The sequence below is a fragment of the Varanus komodoensis genome, unplaced genomic scaffold (assembly GCF_004798865.1).
Source record: "Varanus komodoensis strain SLA01 unplaced genomic scaffold, ASM479886v1 scaffold3, whole genome shotgun sequence".
NCBI classification, from domain to species: Eukaryota; Metazoa; Chordata; class Lepidosauria; order Squamata; family Varanidae; genus Varanus; species Varanus komodoensis.
In genome coordinates this window covers 34137037-34153659 of record NW_025335761.1, presented here as the reverse complement: position 1 = coordinate 34153659, position 16623 = coordinate 34137037, and the positions used below count along the sequence as shown (strand labels likewise).

The following is a 16623-nucleotide window of genomic DNA, read 5'->3' as shown; positions in this document are numbered from 1 at the left end:
ACTCTACTTCCAGTGGCCCCCAGGTAAGTTGAGTTTGAGACCCCAGCTCTAATGACAACATCAGGCCTCCTTGAAGCACTGAGAATTTGCTTTTCAAAAGTTTCATCCTTGTCTTCTTGACTGGCGAATAGATTCCAACTACTGTGTTTCCTTTATTCCTTGCTCTATTTAGAATAATCCAGATGCTCCTGATGGGACTAGTAAGCTCATCCTCCTGTATTTCTGTGCAAGATACGTATCTTTAACATACAGTGTGACTACACCTCCTGTTCGGTTCCTTGTTCTTCTTGAACAGGTTATATCCTTCATCTGTTGAAGTCTAGTCATGGGAGTCATTCCACCAAGTTTCACTTAGCCTAGCAGGCTGTAATCCCCCTCCTGTATTAAGAGTTCAGATTCATGCTGCTTGTTTCCCATACTCCAGGCATTAATATATAGACATCAAAGACTATATGCTTTGTGCTCTAGCTTTCTTCCTACATTTTTTGGAAGACTGTGATTGGGCATGGATAAAGGTGCTCCCCCGAGTTCAAGAGTTCCACTGCTTCCATGGGTAGCTCTTCTGCACCTGTCACCCCTTTCCAGGGAGTTTCCTCATTTTTCCTTCCCTTAGGATTCTCCTTTTCTGCCTCAGCTTGTGGTTGCACTTCTGGCTTCTGTACTACTCTTAGCTGTTCCAGTTCCACCACTCTGTCTAAAAGCTCGTCTTCTTTTATTACCTTGAGGGTAGACACTTGCTGCTCTGCTCTCAGTTTCTTCTAACAAGGCCACTAGCTTGCACTAGTTGCATTTGCAGGCCATGTTGACCTCAGGCAGGAAACATCACTGGGGAGTCGTCTCTGTTCATACTTTTTGCTACCTTTTTGATTTTACCTTGCTGGGCCTGTTGCAACAACCAGTGCTTTCTCCCGTTTTCCCTGAAGATTAACAAGACAGTCCCACCAGTAAACAGGAGTGTGTTACAACGAAGAAAACAAAGTGGGAGGGGGAAACTAAGGTGGTGGGGGGGGGGGAGAAAAAGAAAAAAAGGTAGGGATCTCCCCCATTCAACTCTGCCACCAAATTCCTATTTGCTTGCTCAGAGCCCCTGCTCCCTGACAGCTTGGCTGCTTGCATCCCAAGTCCCTAGACCAGCTGGGGCAGCTTCCTCTGATCTGCTCAGCCAAGAATCTGAAACCAGAATGAATCTCCCCACCCACAAGGGCTGCTGCTAGCAATCAGGCCACTACCTTTCAACTGCAGATCACAGGACCCTTCTGGTTCTTTAGGTACTGGGCTGGTTCTTTGCATATTCTGAAGGATGGCTCTATTAGACTGTTTAGCAAACATGTTGATCTACTTCTGAGGAAGTTCCGAAAAGATTCCATTCTCCCCCCCCACCCGCCCCCCATAGAAATCCCATGGGTGTGCATGTGAGTAGGCTAAAGCTGAAATCTTATATCAACTTTCTTAAGAATCAACTTCATCGAATGCAATGGGATTTGCTTCCAAGTAGATACGTCTAGGAGTGTACTGTAAGGTACAGTATAAATCAATGAATGAATATATTTTTTAAAAAGGCAGGGCGCTCCCTATAAGGACTAGAAACAAAGGATTTTTACAGCCTGCCACATCTCGCAGGTAATGAGGCAACATAGTTGTCCAACAACCTGTCAAAAAGCCTTACCTGCATGTGAAATAGCAGGTTATGCACTACCAAATGCTTTAATATTTGTCACCTTTGTATCCCACTCTTCCTCTCCTGAGTTTAGGGTGGTATACTTCAGAGCAGGTCACTCCTAGGCTAGGAGCCAGGTGATTTGCCCATGGTCACCCAGTGAATTTCAAAACTTCATAAATGATCAGGAATGTGAGCCCCATCTTCCAGAGTCCCACATGCTATGAACCGCTATACCATCGTTGTCTGTTCACTATTCTGTGACTGTCAAACTAATTCTGCTGAGTTGGGTATTGTGTTTTGAGGAGTGTGCACAGGTATGCAGTTCTGAACTCCCCCTGAGGGTATTTGGGGGCTACAATATGAGCTTCTGTACTTCAAAATTTACTGCTACATAATTGCCTAGGAGTGCTCCTTTCTGTAAAAGTATCTATATTGTCTTTTCAGCAGAAAAGATAATAGGAACACCAGAACAAGAAATCAAACTGTAGTACAATTTAATTAGTTTTCATCTATTTAATTACTTTTTTATTGTCAACACTCATATGCTGCCCACTCAGTATAGACCTCTGTGCAGCTCACAAAATTCAATATCATAAAACTAAAATCTGAACATTAAACAGATTTAACTCTGCAGTATAAATTGAATATAGAGGGGAAAAACCAGCAACAATTCAAAGAGCTGGTCATCCTTAGACAGAATCAATTCACAGTGTTAAGAGCAGTGCTTGGGAGATCCAGATTCTAATCCTTACTGACTCAAGAAGCTTGCTGGGTGACTTTGGGCTGTTCACTGACTCTTAGCCTGACCTACCTCACAAGGCAGTTGTGAAAATAAAAATGGAGAAGAAGATCATGCAAACTGCCTTGGGTTCTTTGCAAGAGGAAAAAGAGTAGGACATAAAAGTACAGTGATACATAAATATAATAAATGTAAATAGCCTATGTTGGATGGAAAAAACTTTGCAGTCTCCACCATGCCCCAATCAGCTGTTGTCTAAACTTGTGTAGGATTCTGTCCAAAGTAATTTAGCTCAGGATAATGGACCGAAATGGAAGACCTGAAAGAAAAACACAAACTTAGATGTAGGAGACACATACCCTGGAGCACAGTTTCATTAGAATTAGCTGCCAATCATAGAAGAGTGAATTATCAAAGGGTAGTGCAGAGCCCTCTGCTAAATCGTTAAGCAATTTGCAATGTTGTCCTTAAAATGTCAGATTGCCCTATTTTTGGCCTCTACCCAGAACATTGAGGCTGGCCTGTTTGAATGCAAAGCCCAAGGAGAACTTCAGTCTCTCCTGCAAGCAAATAGTTTTACAGCACACCTTATACCAGTCTACTTAGCAGCTGGTCCCACTGACTTCAGCACGACTAACCCCAGATGTAGTAAAGGATTTCAGGTTTGCAAGGCTGAGGAGTGAAGCCCTGTTTACCTAGGTGAGAAACTAATGAAGAGCCTAAGAAGACAGTACTGGAAAACAGAAGTAGCCACACACATTTCAGCCTCATAACCAGAAGCGGTGTTAGGGTTGGCTTACTGGATCCCTGAAACTCTGGGCAGCTTTTTGGCCCACCGCGCTGTGTTGTTCTCCGTGGCACTTGCTGAAATAAAGGTGCCGAGGCCCTGATGGTCTCTCTTGCACCCGATTCCCTTGCAAGTGCTTTTTTTTAGGAAACACGCTCCTTTAAAGACTCGCACACAGAGAAACCTTAGCGCACGTGTGAATTAGCACATGCAAATACGTGCGTTCCTACGGGCAGGAGCGGTGACCCGTTCGGCACCCAGTTCCGCCCCGATCACGATGGCTCCTTCAGCCAAGCGACACAAGAGCGGAGCTGACACGCCGTCTCGACCGTGGCTCCTCAGGCCTGAGCAGCCCCCGCGCCGGGGCCGGGGCCGGGGCCGTGGGCGGGAAGCCCCGGTGTCCCCGCCCCTCTCCCTAGCCACGCCCCCACGGAGGAGGGCCGGGCGAGAGGCGGCCTTGGATCCCGCCCCATCAGGCCTCGGCCGCGCTGTGCGCGCTCTCTGCCCTTTGACGTGGCACCGGCTTTCCCCGTCAGCCATGTTGGTTGCGTCGGCAGCGCTCAGGCTGCTGGGCTCAGTGTGAGGGAGGGAAGCGGGCGAGGCGGGCGGAGGCGAAGCCAGGTAAGGCGGCCGGCCGGCCGGAACGAAGGGCTGAGCCGGCTGGGCACAGCGGGGCCGGCTCTCGTTCCCGGCGGCAGGAGCGAGCGAGGGAGGCTTCTCGGGCGGAGGCAGCGAGCGCAGGCGGAGCGGAGCCCCTTCGGCCGGGCAGCCCCGCCGCTGGCGGTGTCTGGTAGGCTCTGTGCGGCGGACGGTGCCTCCTGCCCGTCTTTCCCAATCAGGGTGTCAGCGGGTGGCGGTTTGAGGCTGCTTTCTCCCAGCCACCCCAAAGACTGCAAATTAAAAGCGCCTTCGCCTGTTTGCGCCTTTCCGTTCCCGCCCCCTTCTGCCCTCGTAGCCCTAATACCGCTTAAAAAACGAAAACGATTTCCACATTCTCGTACGTAGAGCCTTCGCATGTGAGGTTTTTGTTGCTGCTGTTGTCTGTGGGTGATAGGTTGGGTGTTCAGTTCAGGCTTCACCATTGAATGGCGTGCATATATGCGCGTGCGAGGCAGCACACAGCTTTGGAAATCGGGGGCTGTCAAGAGGAGCTGGTCCATAATTCGGGTTTTCAGCCGCTTCGCCTCGATCAGACAGTGTCGAGACCAAAAGTATAAAGGCAATTAATTGGTCCCCCCAGTTACGTTGAGGCACAGATGAGAGCAACCTAACCAGCGCCTCAAATTCAAGAGTCAAAATAACTCCTTTTGTGGGAAACTAGGCTGAGGTGCACTCCTTCGCTGGTTTTGGATAGAAAAAAAGGCCTTTGTAGGCCTTTTTTCTGTTTCAGACTCGAGATGGATTATGCCTTAAGAGATAAAAGTGCAGCGTACTTTTAACAACTTAGGTGGGTGGGGATTAAATGAGCCGCATGCAGCAAACCGAGTACAGTGGTGTACGTAGTCCGTAAAACGTAAAGATAAACGGGGGGAAGAAGTAGGGACCTTTACTACAGAGCAGAAATTGGGGTTTCTTATACTAGAGGAAGAGATTTGAAAGACATCTAACTTTTTATAAATTCTGTTCGCACTGCTAGTTTATTCGTTTAAAAAATGTTTTGTACTGTGTGTGCCAAGCACTGTCATTTTTTCAGTGAGTGATTGCACACACTTTGTTCAATCAGCTTTGTGCTCTGGTGACTTGAACAGTAACAAATACATTGTGGCATGTACATTTTGTAGACTAGGACTGATTTGGCAACTGTACAAAGATGAACTTCATTCAGGCAGATAGTTTTAAAAAAGGAAAAACCGGTAAAAACAAATAGCAAAGCAATGCATTGGTGACTTAGTATCTGGCTCATGAGTTAACTTTTCAAAAAACCCTTTTTTTATTGCATTTGGCTTTAGGGACTGAAAGGCATTGCTTTAAAGCTGTTTTAACCAATCATCCACTGGAATTTTCAGAAAAAAAGCCCTTCCAAAGGATTTCTTTGTAGTCATGTGTTTTCTGGGTTCAGTAGGTACAATGAAATGGAATTAGAGATTTATTTTCAAAGGGAGGGCTAAACATAAGAAGTGTATCATTCATTTTTGAAAGTAGTTCAATTTATGTGACATGGTGTCTCCTGTCTTCTTGATCAGATGTGTACTACACAATTCTAAAATACTTAGAAGTAAGACTACCACATTGAATGATACTTGCTTTTAGTGATATTAAGATTACAGTTTTGAAAAAGTTTTTAGTGGTTTATGTAGAAGCTTGCATAAAGTTTAATTATTCTAGTGAAATACAGCAAACTCCTTTTGTGGAAAAGTAAGGATAACAAAGTTATTTTCTAAAAGTCAAACACACTCTGTGGCTAAGTTTTTCCTGTGAACCTAGATCTCTCACATTCCAGGTAAAATACTAGTAAACTACATTATTTGGGTGGGAATGATCCCATTATCTATTGCCATTTATACGTTAATCTAACAAAGCCACTTCCTACTTGTACTGTATTCATAACCAAATATATTTGGAAGAATCTAAATTCAGGGGCCTCTTTAATATCAAGTGTGTATTTGTAGGATGACAGATTCAGACATTGGTGGGAACAAGCAAATGAAGCTTATTTATCAATAAAATACCTTGACAGTTTCTTGAGCTGGGGAGAGGTAGCAAGTGGGGTACCACAGGGTTTGGTCCTGGGCCCAGAGCTCTTCAACATTTTTATTAATGCTTAGGATGAGGCAGTTCAGGGAACAATTATCAGATTTGCAGATGATACAAAACTGGGGTGGGATAGCTAATACATTGGAAGACAGAAATAAGATTCAAGGTGATCTTGATAGGTTGGAGTGCTGAGCTGAAAACAACAGAATGAAATTCTTTAGGGACAAATGCCAAGTTCTGCACCTAGGGAGGAGAAATCAAATGCAGTGTTACAAGATGGGGAATACTTGTTTCAACAACACTGCAAGTGAGATGGATCTTGGGATTGTTGTGGATCACAAGCTGAATATAAATCAACAATGTGATATGGCTTCAGAAAGGACAAATGCTATTTTAGGCTTTATTAATGGAAGTATCACTTCCAAATCCCGTGAAATACTAGTTCTCCTTTACTAAGCACTGGTTAGGTCTCATCTGGCGTACTGTTTCCAGTTCTGGGCACCACAGTTCAAGGAAGATGCAGAGAAACTGGAAAGGTTTCAGAGGAGGGCAACAAGGATGATCTGGGGGCTGAAAACAAAGCCCTGTGAGGAGGAATAGAAAGAACTGGGCATGTTTAGCCTTGAGGAGACTGAGGGGAGATATGATAGCACTCTACAAGTACTTGAAAGGCTATCACAGAGAGGAAGTTCAGGTTCTCTTCTCAATCAGCCCAGAGTGTAGAACACAGAATAATGGGCTCAAGTTACAGAAAGCCAGATTCTGGATAGAGATCAGGGAAAATTTCCTGACTCTTGGAGCAGTATGACAGTGGAACCAATGACCTAGGGGTATTTATTTATTTAAAAAAATGTATGCCGTCCATTACTGTTGTCTCTGGATGGCTTACAACATTATTTTGGAACTTCAATAAAATAAGATAAATTAACTATTCCACACTGAGCATCATTAGAATAAATTAAATAAATAATTTCACAATTAAAATTACTATGTGTTAAAATATTGGCCAAATAAAAAGGCCTTGACCTGGCGCTGAAAAACATATAATGACGGCGCCAGGCGGACCTTTCTAGGGAGCGCATTCCATAGTCGGGGTGCCACCACAGAGAAGGCCCTCCTCGGAGTACTCTGTCTCCTGACCTCTTTCAAAGGGTTCCCGAGGAGGACCTCTGCTGCCAATCTTAGGGGGCGGGAGGGTATGTAGGGAAAAAGGTGTTCCTTTAGGTATCCTGGTCCCAAGCCGTTTGGTGTATGTGGTATGGTGGTAAGGGGAATAGTGGGCTCTCCTGCACTAGAGGCATTCAAGATGCAACTGGACAGATAGCTGGTTGAACTTGGGGTCCTGCAGTGAGCAGAGAGTTGAACCTTCTTCTGGATCCTTCCTACTCTGATATTTTATAATTCTATAAATAGTTCATAATTCATCAGGTATAAACACCATGGCCTATCAAGATGCATCACCTTAAGGAATGTTAGGCTCCAATTCAGCCCAGTCAGATCGAAAAATAGGAAGAAGATAGGAGTAAATTATTTGGCAAATTCAGGTTTAATGAACAAAACTGCATCTGTTTGGCACATTGGTAACATGCAATCTATGATGCAGAATTCAAATACCAATTCATGGAATTTAACTGTGAAATTGGGACTCTCAAAAGAAAGAAAAGGTACGCTGGTGACACTGTCATCTTATTTTTTGAGTTAGGTAGAGAAGAACATAATAGGGAAAAGGAAGGGTTTTATATAAGATCAATAAATCTCAGAGAGCATGATGCTAATGAATGGCTTTCAAACAAATCTAGTAAATGAATATATAAATAAAGTGAAATAAATATAAACCTGGGTATCATAGAGATTGGGGTTAAAGGTGAGTCCTAGACTGAAAAAATGGAAGATTTCTATTCTAATTAATAAATTGTGTGTACCTTGCCCTTTCTTGAACATGTAAGCAGGCAATAAAACGATGAACAATTACTTTAAAAAGTGGAAGCGTTTAAAGCAAAGAAAGCCCATATCTCCCTGATAGTTAATGGCTTGTGCTTAACACAGACTTGGGTATATGGAGTTTCCTGGGACATCCAACCAAATATGTATAGAACTAAGTTTTCAGTGGGAATGTATAGCTGCATGTGTCTTTGGAAAAGCAGAATTCAACTGCAAACCTATAGCTGTTGTGATCTAGCATTCTTTCCTTTGCACATTCAAAGCCACAGACCTTTCATGTAAAATGTTCTTTATTGACCAAAGTGTTTTCCAGATGCACAAACTCCAGAATGAATCTCTGAGTATACAGAGAATGGTTTGTTGAACCCAATCTAGTATTCATTTCCAGGAACTCTCCTTTTGAACATGCCTGGTCCTCATCTCCTTCTGAAAATGGAAGGGCCTTCTGAAAATGGGCATGCCTCCTCTTTGGATTTCAATCCTCTAATTGGGCCACCTTCCTCTATAGATGATGCATGATGGGGTCAACAGCCATGCCTGACCTGGCTGTGTCTGAGAGCTTCCCCTGCTCCAAGTCTCCTCCTGCCAAGTATATATCTTGGTTATTCCCAGAGACAGCCTGCCCACCTGTGGAATCTGCCTTTTGGATAAGCATCTCCACTTTCCCATCTCAGTGTCTTGGGATGGCCTGCATTCCCAGGCCCCTCCTGCACTTCTCGTCCTCCTCCTCCTGACTGTTCTGGAGACCAGCCAGCAGACCCTGAGAATCTGCACCCAGAGAAGCCATCTTTCTCACTCCCAGCAATAGCTGTGCTAGGCACTGATAAAATTTCTTCAGCATAAACTTGATTATGAATATTTTGGTGACAAAAGTCCAACTATGCAATACATGAAACTACATATATTTATAAATCCAATATCATATTTATTGAGTGAAGATTGATGAGCAGACACAACTATTGTTTATTAAAGAAGGTGCTAAACTATTCTTTTGTCCACTATTTTCTAGATTCAGAAGTTGTCCTCTCTTCTCCAGCATAGCCACAAGGAGAACAGAAGCTTTTGCTTCCATTTTCATCTAACATTTCATGTAATGGCAGTTAGTGCAGTTAAAGTGCAGTTAGTGCAGTTAAAGATAAAGTGCAGTTAGTGTTAATTGAAGTTCAGAGAAACACACTAGGAGTATTCACCACAGTTTGAAATTTATTTGTTCATTAAAGGTGTAATCCTTTGTACTTTTAGATAGGGAAAAAGCCTACAACTCCCAGCATGCCCCAGCCAGCATCTACCTGGGGCATGCTGGGAACTGTGGGCTGTTTTTTGAAGTCTAAATTTGTACAGAATTGCATCCAAATCAATTAAAGTTAATAACTTTTTTTTTTCATTGGGCATTATATATTTATTACCTTCATACCCTGTCTTTTTCCTCTTGCAAGATGTCCAAGGCAGCTTATATGGTAGGGGTCCTTTTCATTTTATCCTCACAACAATCCTGTGAGGTAGGTAAGGTTGAGATCAGTGATTGCCAGAAATCACTTAGGGAGCTTCATATCGGAGTGGTGACTAGAACCCAGATTTCCCGAGTCCCAGTATAACATTGTGAAAATCACCATGATCAATCATGGTTGGTCGAAAGCAAAAGTTGAAAGCTTCTGAATGAATGATACAAGTCTTCCCATCTACGTCAGATCCTGCGTATTGCCATTTTGGAATATGTTATTCATGTTGTGTTTTAGTTTGTTTTGCTGCTTGAACCAAAGGAGCTTCACAGCAGTTTACAATGTAATTACAAACTTGCAAATGTGCAGCAGAATTACAAGACTGAATGCCAAAAATAATTTCTAACAAAGGAAACTGTTGGTTTAACATACACAGTGCCATAGTGATAATTTAGCTATAATGGTATATTCATCCTTCTTTAGTGAAGAAAGATGCTTGGTGGTCTCACAATTTATGGCTCTTCATAATGGCAGCTAGTAAGTTATGGCTCTAAATACTATTCCAGGTGTTACAAAGTGTTGAAAGGTTGTAGTATTAAAATAACAAATATAATCTAGGTGATGTGAGGGATTTTTGGACTGGTTACTGGATAGTGACAGATTGTAAACAACTTTGAGACTTCGGTAATAAGTGGCATATAAATGGAAGAATAAATACATAACACTGTAAAGCCGATTGAACAGTTTTGTCAAATTTTGTAGCACTCAGCTATATTCAGGATTTGTTTTGCCTTTGTCTCATTTCTGTTCTGAATTGTTGTCTCAGTAGTCAGTACAGTTAATCATACAGAAAACCACCAGTACCAAGTTTTACTAATGTCACTGACAGCACTATATTATCCTTTTTTTCAATTAATTTTGCCCAACTGAACAAGATAGAACATGGTTTCTGCCCTGTTCATTACTGGCATTTCTGATAAACGGTCACCAAGTTTTGTGTACTAAACCAATGTGTGTAGCATCAATAGTAAGCACATAAAATATGTGCCTATTGTGTATCATGTATATTAAAAGAGTTTGAACAAGTTTGTTGAAGAACTTACAGGTGAATGACAACTTTGCTTGTAGTAGCTGTACTGAAATGAAATAGTAATGAGTATAATATTGTCAACATAACATTGCTTGAAACTAAGCTAATATGTTTCAGAGTTACCATTTTAGCTTATATAGGTGTAATGTTTTGAAGTGTTACATTCCCTTGAGCAGAGGTGTTCTCTCTCTCCCGCCCTCCCCATTGTGTATTTGCATTGCAAATTAGCACCTCCACTTTCCAAAGAGGACAGAAGCTCCCTGTTACTATTCCCCACCCCCAATGTAATTGAATGACAAATGGAAATTGTACTTGATGCTTCCAGATGGCTGGTTACACAGATATCTAAATGGCCTTGAAGATAGGCAAGGGTTTCTAATTTATTGTCTAAAGTAGTGATTTTCAAAGTGGGTGGTACTGCCCCCTGGGGCAGTCCAGGTGGGCTGTGGTTGTTTTATATTTGCAGTAGAACAATAGACCTAATACAAAGAAAGAGGCCTGGGACATTGGGGTTGTTGTCCAAGAGGAAAGGGGGCAGCAGCCCAACCAAAGTTTGGGAAGTTTGCTCTAAAGTTTGTATGCATCAATTTAATGTACATTTTTGTTGCAGAAATAAGAGAGTAATTATGGCAACCTTCCTGGAGTTCATTCAGCAGAATGAGGACAGGGATGGCGTTAGATTCAGCTGGAACGTCTGGCCTTCCAGTCGTCTTGAAGCCACAAGAATGGTGGTTCCAGTGGCTGCTTTGTTTACACCACTGAAAGAGCGGCCTGACTTGCCTCCAATTCAGTATGAGCCAGTCCTGTGCAGTAGAACAACATGTCGTGCTGTTCTAAATCCATTATGGTAATCCCAGTAAACAACTTTTACATCTCACTTATATTTTACTACTTCATTATTAAGGTTTTTTTTGCTAAAATTGACAAGAAAATATTACTTCTTGTAATTTTATCTGTCGGATTTATGGTAAAGTTTAGTAAATAGATTTGTTTTCTGATTTGTCACAAGCATTTGATTTCCTGGATTATTAAAATTATAACATCATAATTCATGCAGCCCATGCACTTTGAAAGTAAACTCATATTTTTTGAATGATAGAATCTGTAGATGTGTCCCTTCTCTAGAATATTTCTTGCTTCAAGAAGGTATACATGACTGCCATTTTAAAAGTGGTGAAAAATAAATATACTGTTAAAATCAGTTTTCACTGTTTAATATCTTTCTCAGTGGTCTTAATACCCTGGTTTCAGACCTAATTCTTTAAAAAAAAAGACCCATTGATTTTTACAGGTCTTATTTCAAAGTAGTCTTTCTATGATTAGAATGTAAAGTTGTACTCTGGAGGGATCAGTACTTGAGGGGCCATAGGATATTTTGGATTTCTGATCCAAGCTTGGAGACAGCACTCTGACCTCAAAGGAGCTCTGAGTCCCCTCTCTCTTACAGCCAGCATGGAAAGCACCAGCTTGACTTGAAGTCAAGAAAGGGCATAAAAGGGCATTTGGGTAGGCAGGAGAGGAGGGGACTAGAGAGACTAGGATATGTGCTGAGGGGATTCCAGCTGTCTTCTTTCCTGCACTGGTTAGATAGGCAAAAATGCCCATCTAGTGAGAAGTGCAGGGTGGGAAGATGGGTGGGTGAAAATTACTTCCACTGGTCCTCCCATCCTGAATAGGATGTTTGTGAGCACCCAAGTTTGGGGGCTTATGAGTGTTGGGGTGCAGCCCATAGGATTTTGCCCCATTTCTGCATAATGCTTCTGATTCAAAGCCTTATGTGCACAAAAAGCTTTTTGTACAGCTTTCTGCTCTACTGAAGTGAATGCTTTTGGGTGGAAGTATATAGTGTATGCATTTAATGTCCTGGACTTGTAGATATAACAATGGCTAGACTGGTGCCAGAGTGTTTAGGATTGGGTGAGTTTAAAGGGAGCTTCATATGTGCACTAGCAGTGTCCATTGCAGATTTTTTTTAATATGCAGTAATCAGTATCTTACATTAAAGGATCCCTCTGAAATCCACATGTCTGCTACTTTGGTAACATATTAAAATACATTGAACTACAGAAAGAAAGGGAAAAGCACTACAGAAAGTACAGAAAGTAGGGAAAAGCACTAGGCCACTCAGGTATGACCTAAATCATATCCCTGATGAATATACAGTAGAGGTGACAAATATATTTAAGGAATTAGATCTGATAGACAAGTGCCTGAAGAACTATGGATGGAGGTTCACAACATTGTACAAGAGGTAGCAACTAAAACCATGCCAAAGAAAAAGAAATTCAAGAAAGCAAAATGGCTGTCTGAGGAACCTTTACAAATAGCTGAGGAAAGAAGGGAAGCGAATGGCAAGGGAGAAAGAGAAAGATACACCCAATTGAATGCAGAATTCCAGAGAATAGCTAGAAGAGATAAGAATGCCTTCTTAAATGAACAGTGCAAAAAATAGAAGAAAACAATAGAGTAGGGAGGACCAGAGATCTCTTCAAGACAATTGGAGATATAAAGGGAAAATTTCATGCAAAGATGGGCATGATAAAGGACCAAAATGGCAGGGACCTAACAGAGGCAGAAGAGATTAAGAAGAGGTGGCAAGATTACACAGAAGAACTATGCAAGAAAGAGCTTAACGTCCCTGATAACCACGATGGGGTGGTCACTGACCTTGAGCCAGACATCGTGGAATGTGAAGTCAAATGGCCTTAGGAAGTCTGAGCAACAACAAAGCTAGTGGAGGTGACAGTATTCCAGCTGAGCTCTTCAAAATCTTAAAAGAGAATGCAGTAAAAGTGCTACACTCAGTATGCCAGCAAACTTGGAAAACTCAACAGTGGCCACAGGATTGGAAAAGGTCAGTTTACATTCTAATCTCAAAGAAGGGCAATGCCAAAGAATGTTCAAACTACCGCACCATTGCACTCATTTCACATGCTGGCAAAAGGTATACTCAAAATCCTACAAGCTAGGCTCCAGTATGTGGACCGAGAACTACCAGAAGTACAGGCAGGATTTTGAAGAGGGAGAGGAACTAGAGATCAAATTGCCAACATATGCTGAATCATGGAGAAAGCTAGGGAGTTCCAGAAAAACATGCTTCATTGGCTATACTAAAGCCTTTGATTGTTTGGATCACAACAAATTGTGGAAAGTTCTTAAAGAGATGGGAGTACCAGACCATCTTATTTGTCTCTTGAGAAACCTATATGCGGGTCAAGAAGCAAGAGTGAGAACTGGACACGGAACCACTGATTGGTTCAAAATTGAGAAAGGAGTTCGGCAAGGCCGTATACTGTCGTCCTGCCTATTTAACTTATATGAAGAGTGCATCATGAGAAAGGCGGGGCTAGATGAATCACAAATTGGAATTAAGATTTCTGGGAGAAATATCAACAACCTCAGATATGTATATGATACCACTCTAATGGCAGAAATTGAAGAGGAACTAAAGAGCCTCTTGATGCGGGTGAAGGAGAAGAATGCAAAAACTAGCTTGAAACTCAATATTAAGAAAACTAAGATCATGGCATCCAGTCCTCTCACTTCCTGGCAAATAGATGGGGAAGAAATGGAGGTAGTGACAGATTTTATTTTCCTGGGCTCCAAGATCATCACAGATGGAGACTACAGCCAAGAAGTTAAAAGACACTTGCTCCTGGGGAGAAAAGCTATGGCAAATCTAGACAGCATACTAAAAAGCAGAGGCATCACCCTGCCAACAAAAGTGTGTATACTCAAGGCTGTGGTTTTCCTAGTTGCAATGTATGGCTGTGAAAGTTGGACCATAAGGAAGGCTGAGCACTGAAGAATCGAGGCCTTTGAATTGTGATGCTGGAGAAGACTCCTGCAAGTCCCTTGGACTGCAGGGCAATCAAACCGGTCAGTCCTAGAGGAGATCAACCCTGACTGCTCTTTAGAAGGCCAAATACTGAAGATGAAACTCAAATACTTTGTCCACCTAATGAGAAGGAAGGTCTCCCTGGAGAAGAGCCTAATGCTGGGAACAATTGAAAGTAAAAGAAGAAGGGGACGGCAGAGGATGAGGTGGCTAGATGGAGTCAGTGAAGCAGTTGGTGTGAGCTTGGGTGGACTCTGGAGGATGGTGGAGGACAGGAAGGCCTGGAGGAATGTTGTCCATGGGGTCATGATGGGTCGGACAGAACTTCACGACTAACAACAACACAGAAAGAAAGTCACATTAATAACACTATGCTTTTGCAATAGTATCTGAGTTGCTCATCAATTAACTAACATGCAATAATAAAGCTAAGCAGGCTAAGGGCACAATCCTATGCATAACTGCCAGGGGCATGCTAAGAGTTGTAGGCTGTTTTCCTGTCTAAATTTGCACAGGATTGTACCTTCACTGTTCTGCTTTTTGTTATTGAATATGACAAGGCACAACTCAGATTTTATTCCTTTAAATATTTATAACCTGCTTTTCCAAGAGGTATGTTCAGATTAATAATGTGTTTGAGTACAGTGTCCAGAATAAAACACATTATAAAAATTAATTTTACTGTAACTAAATAAAAATCAGCATCAAAAAACAAAATAAAAAAGGACCAACTAAAATAAAACAAAGAACCTCCAAAAGATTATGGTAGGGAACTTTGAAAATTAATTGGAGACTGAGTAAAAGTTGAGACTGCTTTGTATTTCCTGTATTTTGTGTTTGAGTGTAAAGCATCCTTGATGTGTCTGACTTGCATTCATATTTATTAAAACATTTTTAACTTTATTTTTGTAGCCAGGTGGATTACCGAGCAAAACTATGGGCTTGCAATTTTTGTTACCAGAGAAATCAGGTAAGATAAAATGTATATAGACTGTCTTCCAAGTAAATGTGTTTTAGGATTATGAAATGAGTGGTAGAAGTATTACAGTGGGGAATAAAGCTCAGTTTAGATAATTATGTTTCAAATTGGGGTGTGTTTTCCATTTTCATATAGTTTAATCACTTTCTTTTCTAGTTTCCTCCTACATACGCTGGCATATCTGAGATGAACCAGCCTGCAGAACTCTTACCTCAGTTTTCTAGTATTGAATATGTAGTACAGGTAAGTATCATGCTTATAATTGTTGGAATTGCTGAGCTAGCAAAGCCACAGCTGCAGTTGAACTATGATGACCAGTATGTCAGTATATGTATTAACCCAGTATATGAAAGTTGTGCTGACAACTTACTAGTATAAAGAATAGGTCAGGCTTAGGCTTTTATAACATCTTCTGATATGGTGCAGCATAGAGCTGTTGTGAAGCTTAGAAATGGAACGAGCATAAAATGACATCCCAGAAATATTTTAACCAGAATGGAGATGTCAGTGTCGATAGTACCCAACTTTATTTATTTATTTATTTATTTATTTATTTATTTATTTATTTATTATGCCTATATCCTGCACTCCTTAGACAAAAGGCTCTCTGGTGGCTTATAACACGTCTGTTATAAGCATAGGAAGTGCTAGACAGCATAACAGTATAGCCTTCTTCTTGTTATTTATTGTTTTGTTGAAAGGTTTCTGAGATTGTCTTTTTAACAATAAACCTACCTCCCTTCTTCTCAGTTATGCAGTGGACGGTAGCCAGTATCTATTGAGGTATCTATCTGAGTACAGCCCTGAATGACACAGGACATGGTTGTTGAATGATTCAAGGCATTAGAGAGTGTTAGAGATAGCACTGTGAGCCGTCCCGAGGCTATATAGCAAGGGGACAGCATACAAAAACTTTAATCAATCAATCAATCAATTAATAGAGAGACACTACTCAGTGCATACAGGCACTCTGAAGCCAGGTGTGGATGTGTATTTCCACAATGGCATTGACTGAGTTTGGTCTGGGGTGTAAATCTGTCAAGACTGTGTTCTAATTTTTTCCAGTAACATTAATACTGCATTGTTTTTCTCTTTTACTTAAAGCGTGGACCTCAGATGCCTTTGATATTTCTTTATGTTGTTGACACTTGTATGGAAGATGAAGATTTGCAAGCTTTGAAAGAATCCATGCAGATGTCCTTAAGTCTCCTACCTCCAACTGCTTTGGTGGGACTTATTACTTTTGGGAGAATGGTACAGGTTCATGAACTTGGTTGTGAAGGAATTTCCAAGAGTTATGTCTTCAGAGGGACAAAAGACCTGTCTGCAAAACAGCTCCAGGTAAATAATAAACAATAGTTCTAATTTTGTGACTGCCTTGTATTGGAACCCGATAATTTGCACCATAGTGAAGGCTTTAAAGGACTCTAAAATGTATGAGAGGTATGACTTGTCT

The 16623-nt window shown here is 41.5% G+C and overlaps 1 protein-coding gene across 1 annotated transcript in view; it reads left to right on the top strand.

Annotated features, from left to right (window-relative positions):
- The first annotated feature begins 3678 nt into the window (after nt 1-3678).
- Nucleotides 3679-16623, top strand: part of SEC23A (SEC23 homolog A, COPII coat complex component) — a 35021-nt gene continuing 22076 nt past the window's right edge. The window contains exons 1-5 of the mRNA XM_044436147.1: nt 3679-3807; nt 10961-11197; nt 15101-15158; nt 15324-15410; nt 16272-16508. Of these exons, the coding sequence (XP_044292082.1) occupies nt 10977-11197; nt 15101-15158; nt 15324-15410; nt 16272-16508 (603 nt within the window). The 5' untranslated portion in view covers nt 3679-3807; nt 10961-10976. The remainder of the gene's footprint in view (nt 3808-10960; nt 11198-15100; nt 15159-15323; nt 15411-16271; nt 16509-16623) is intronic.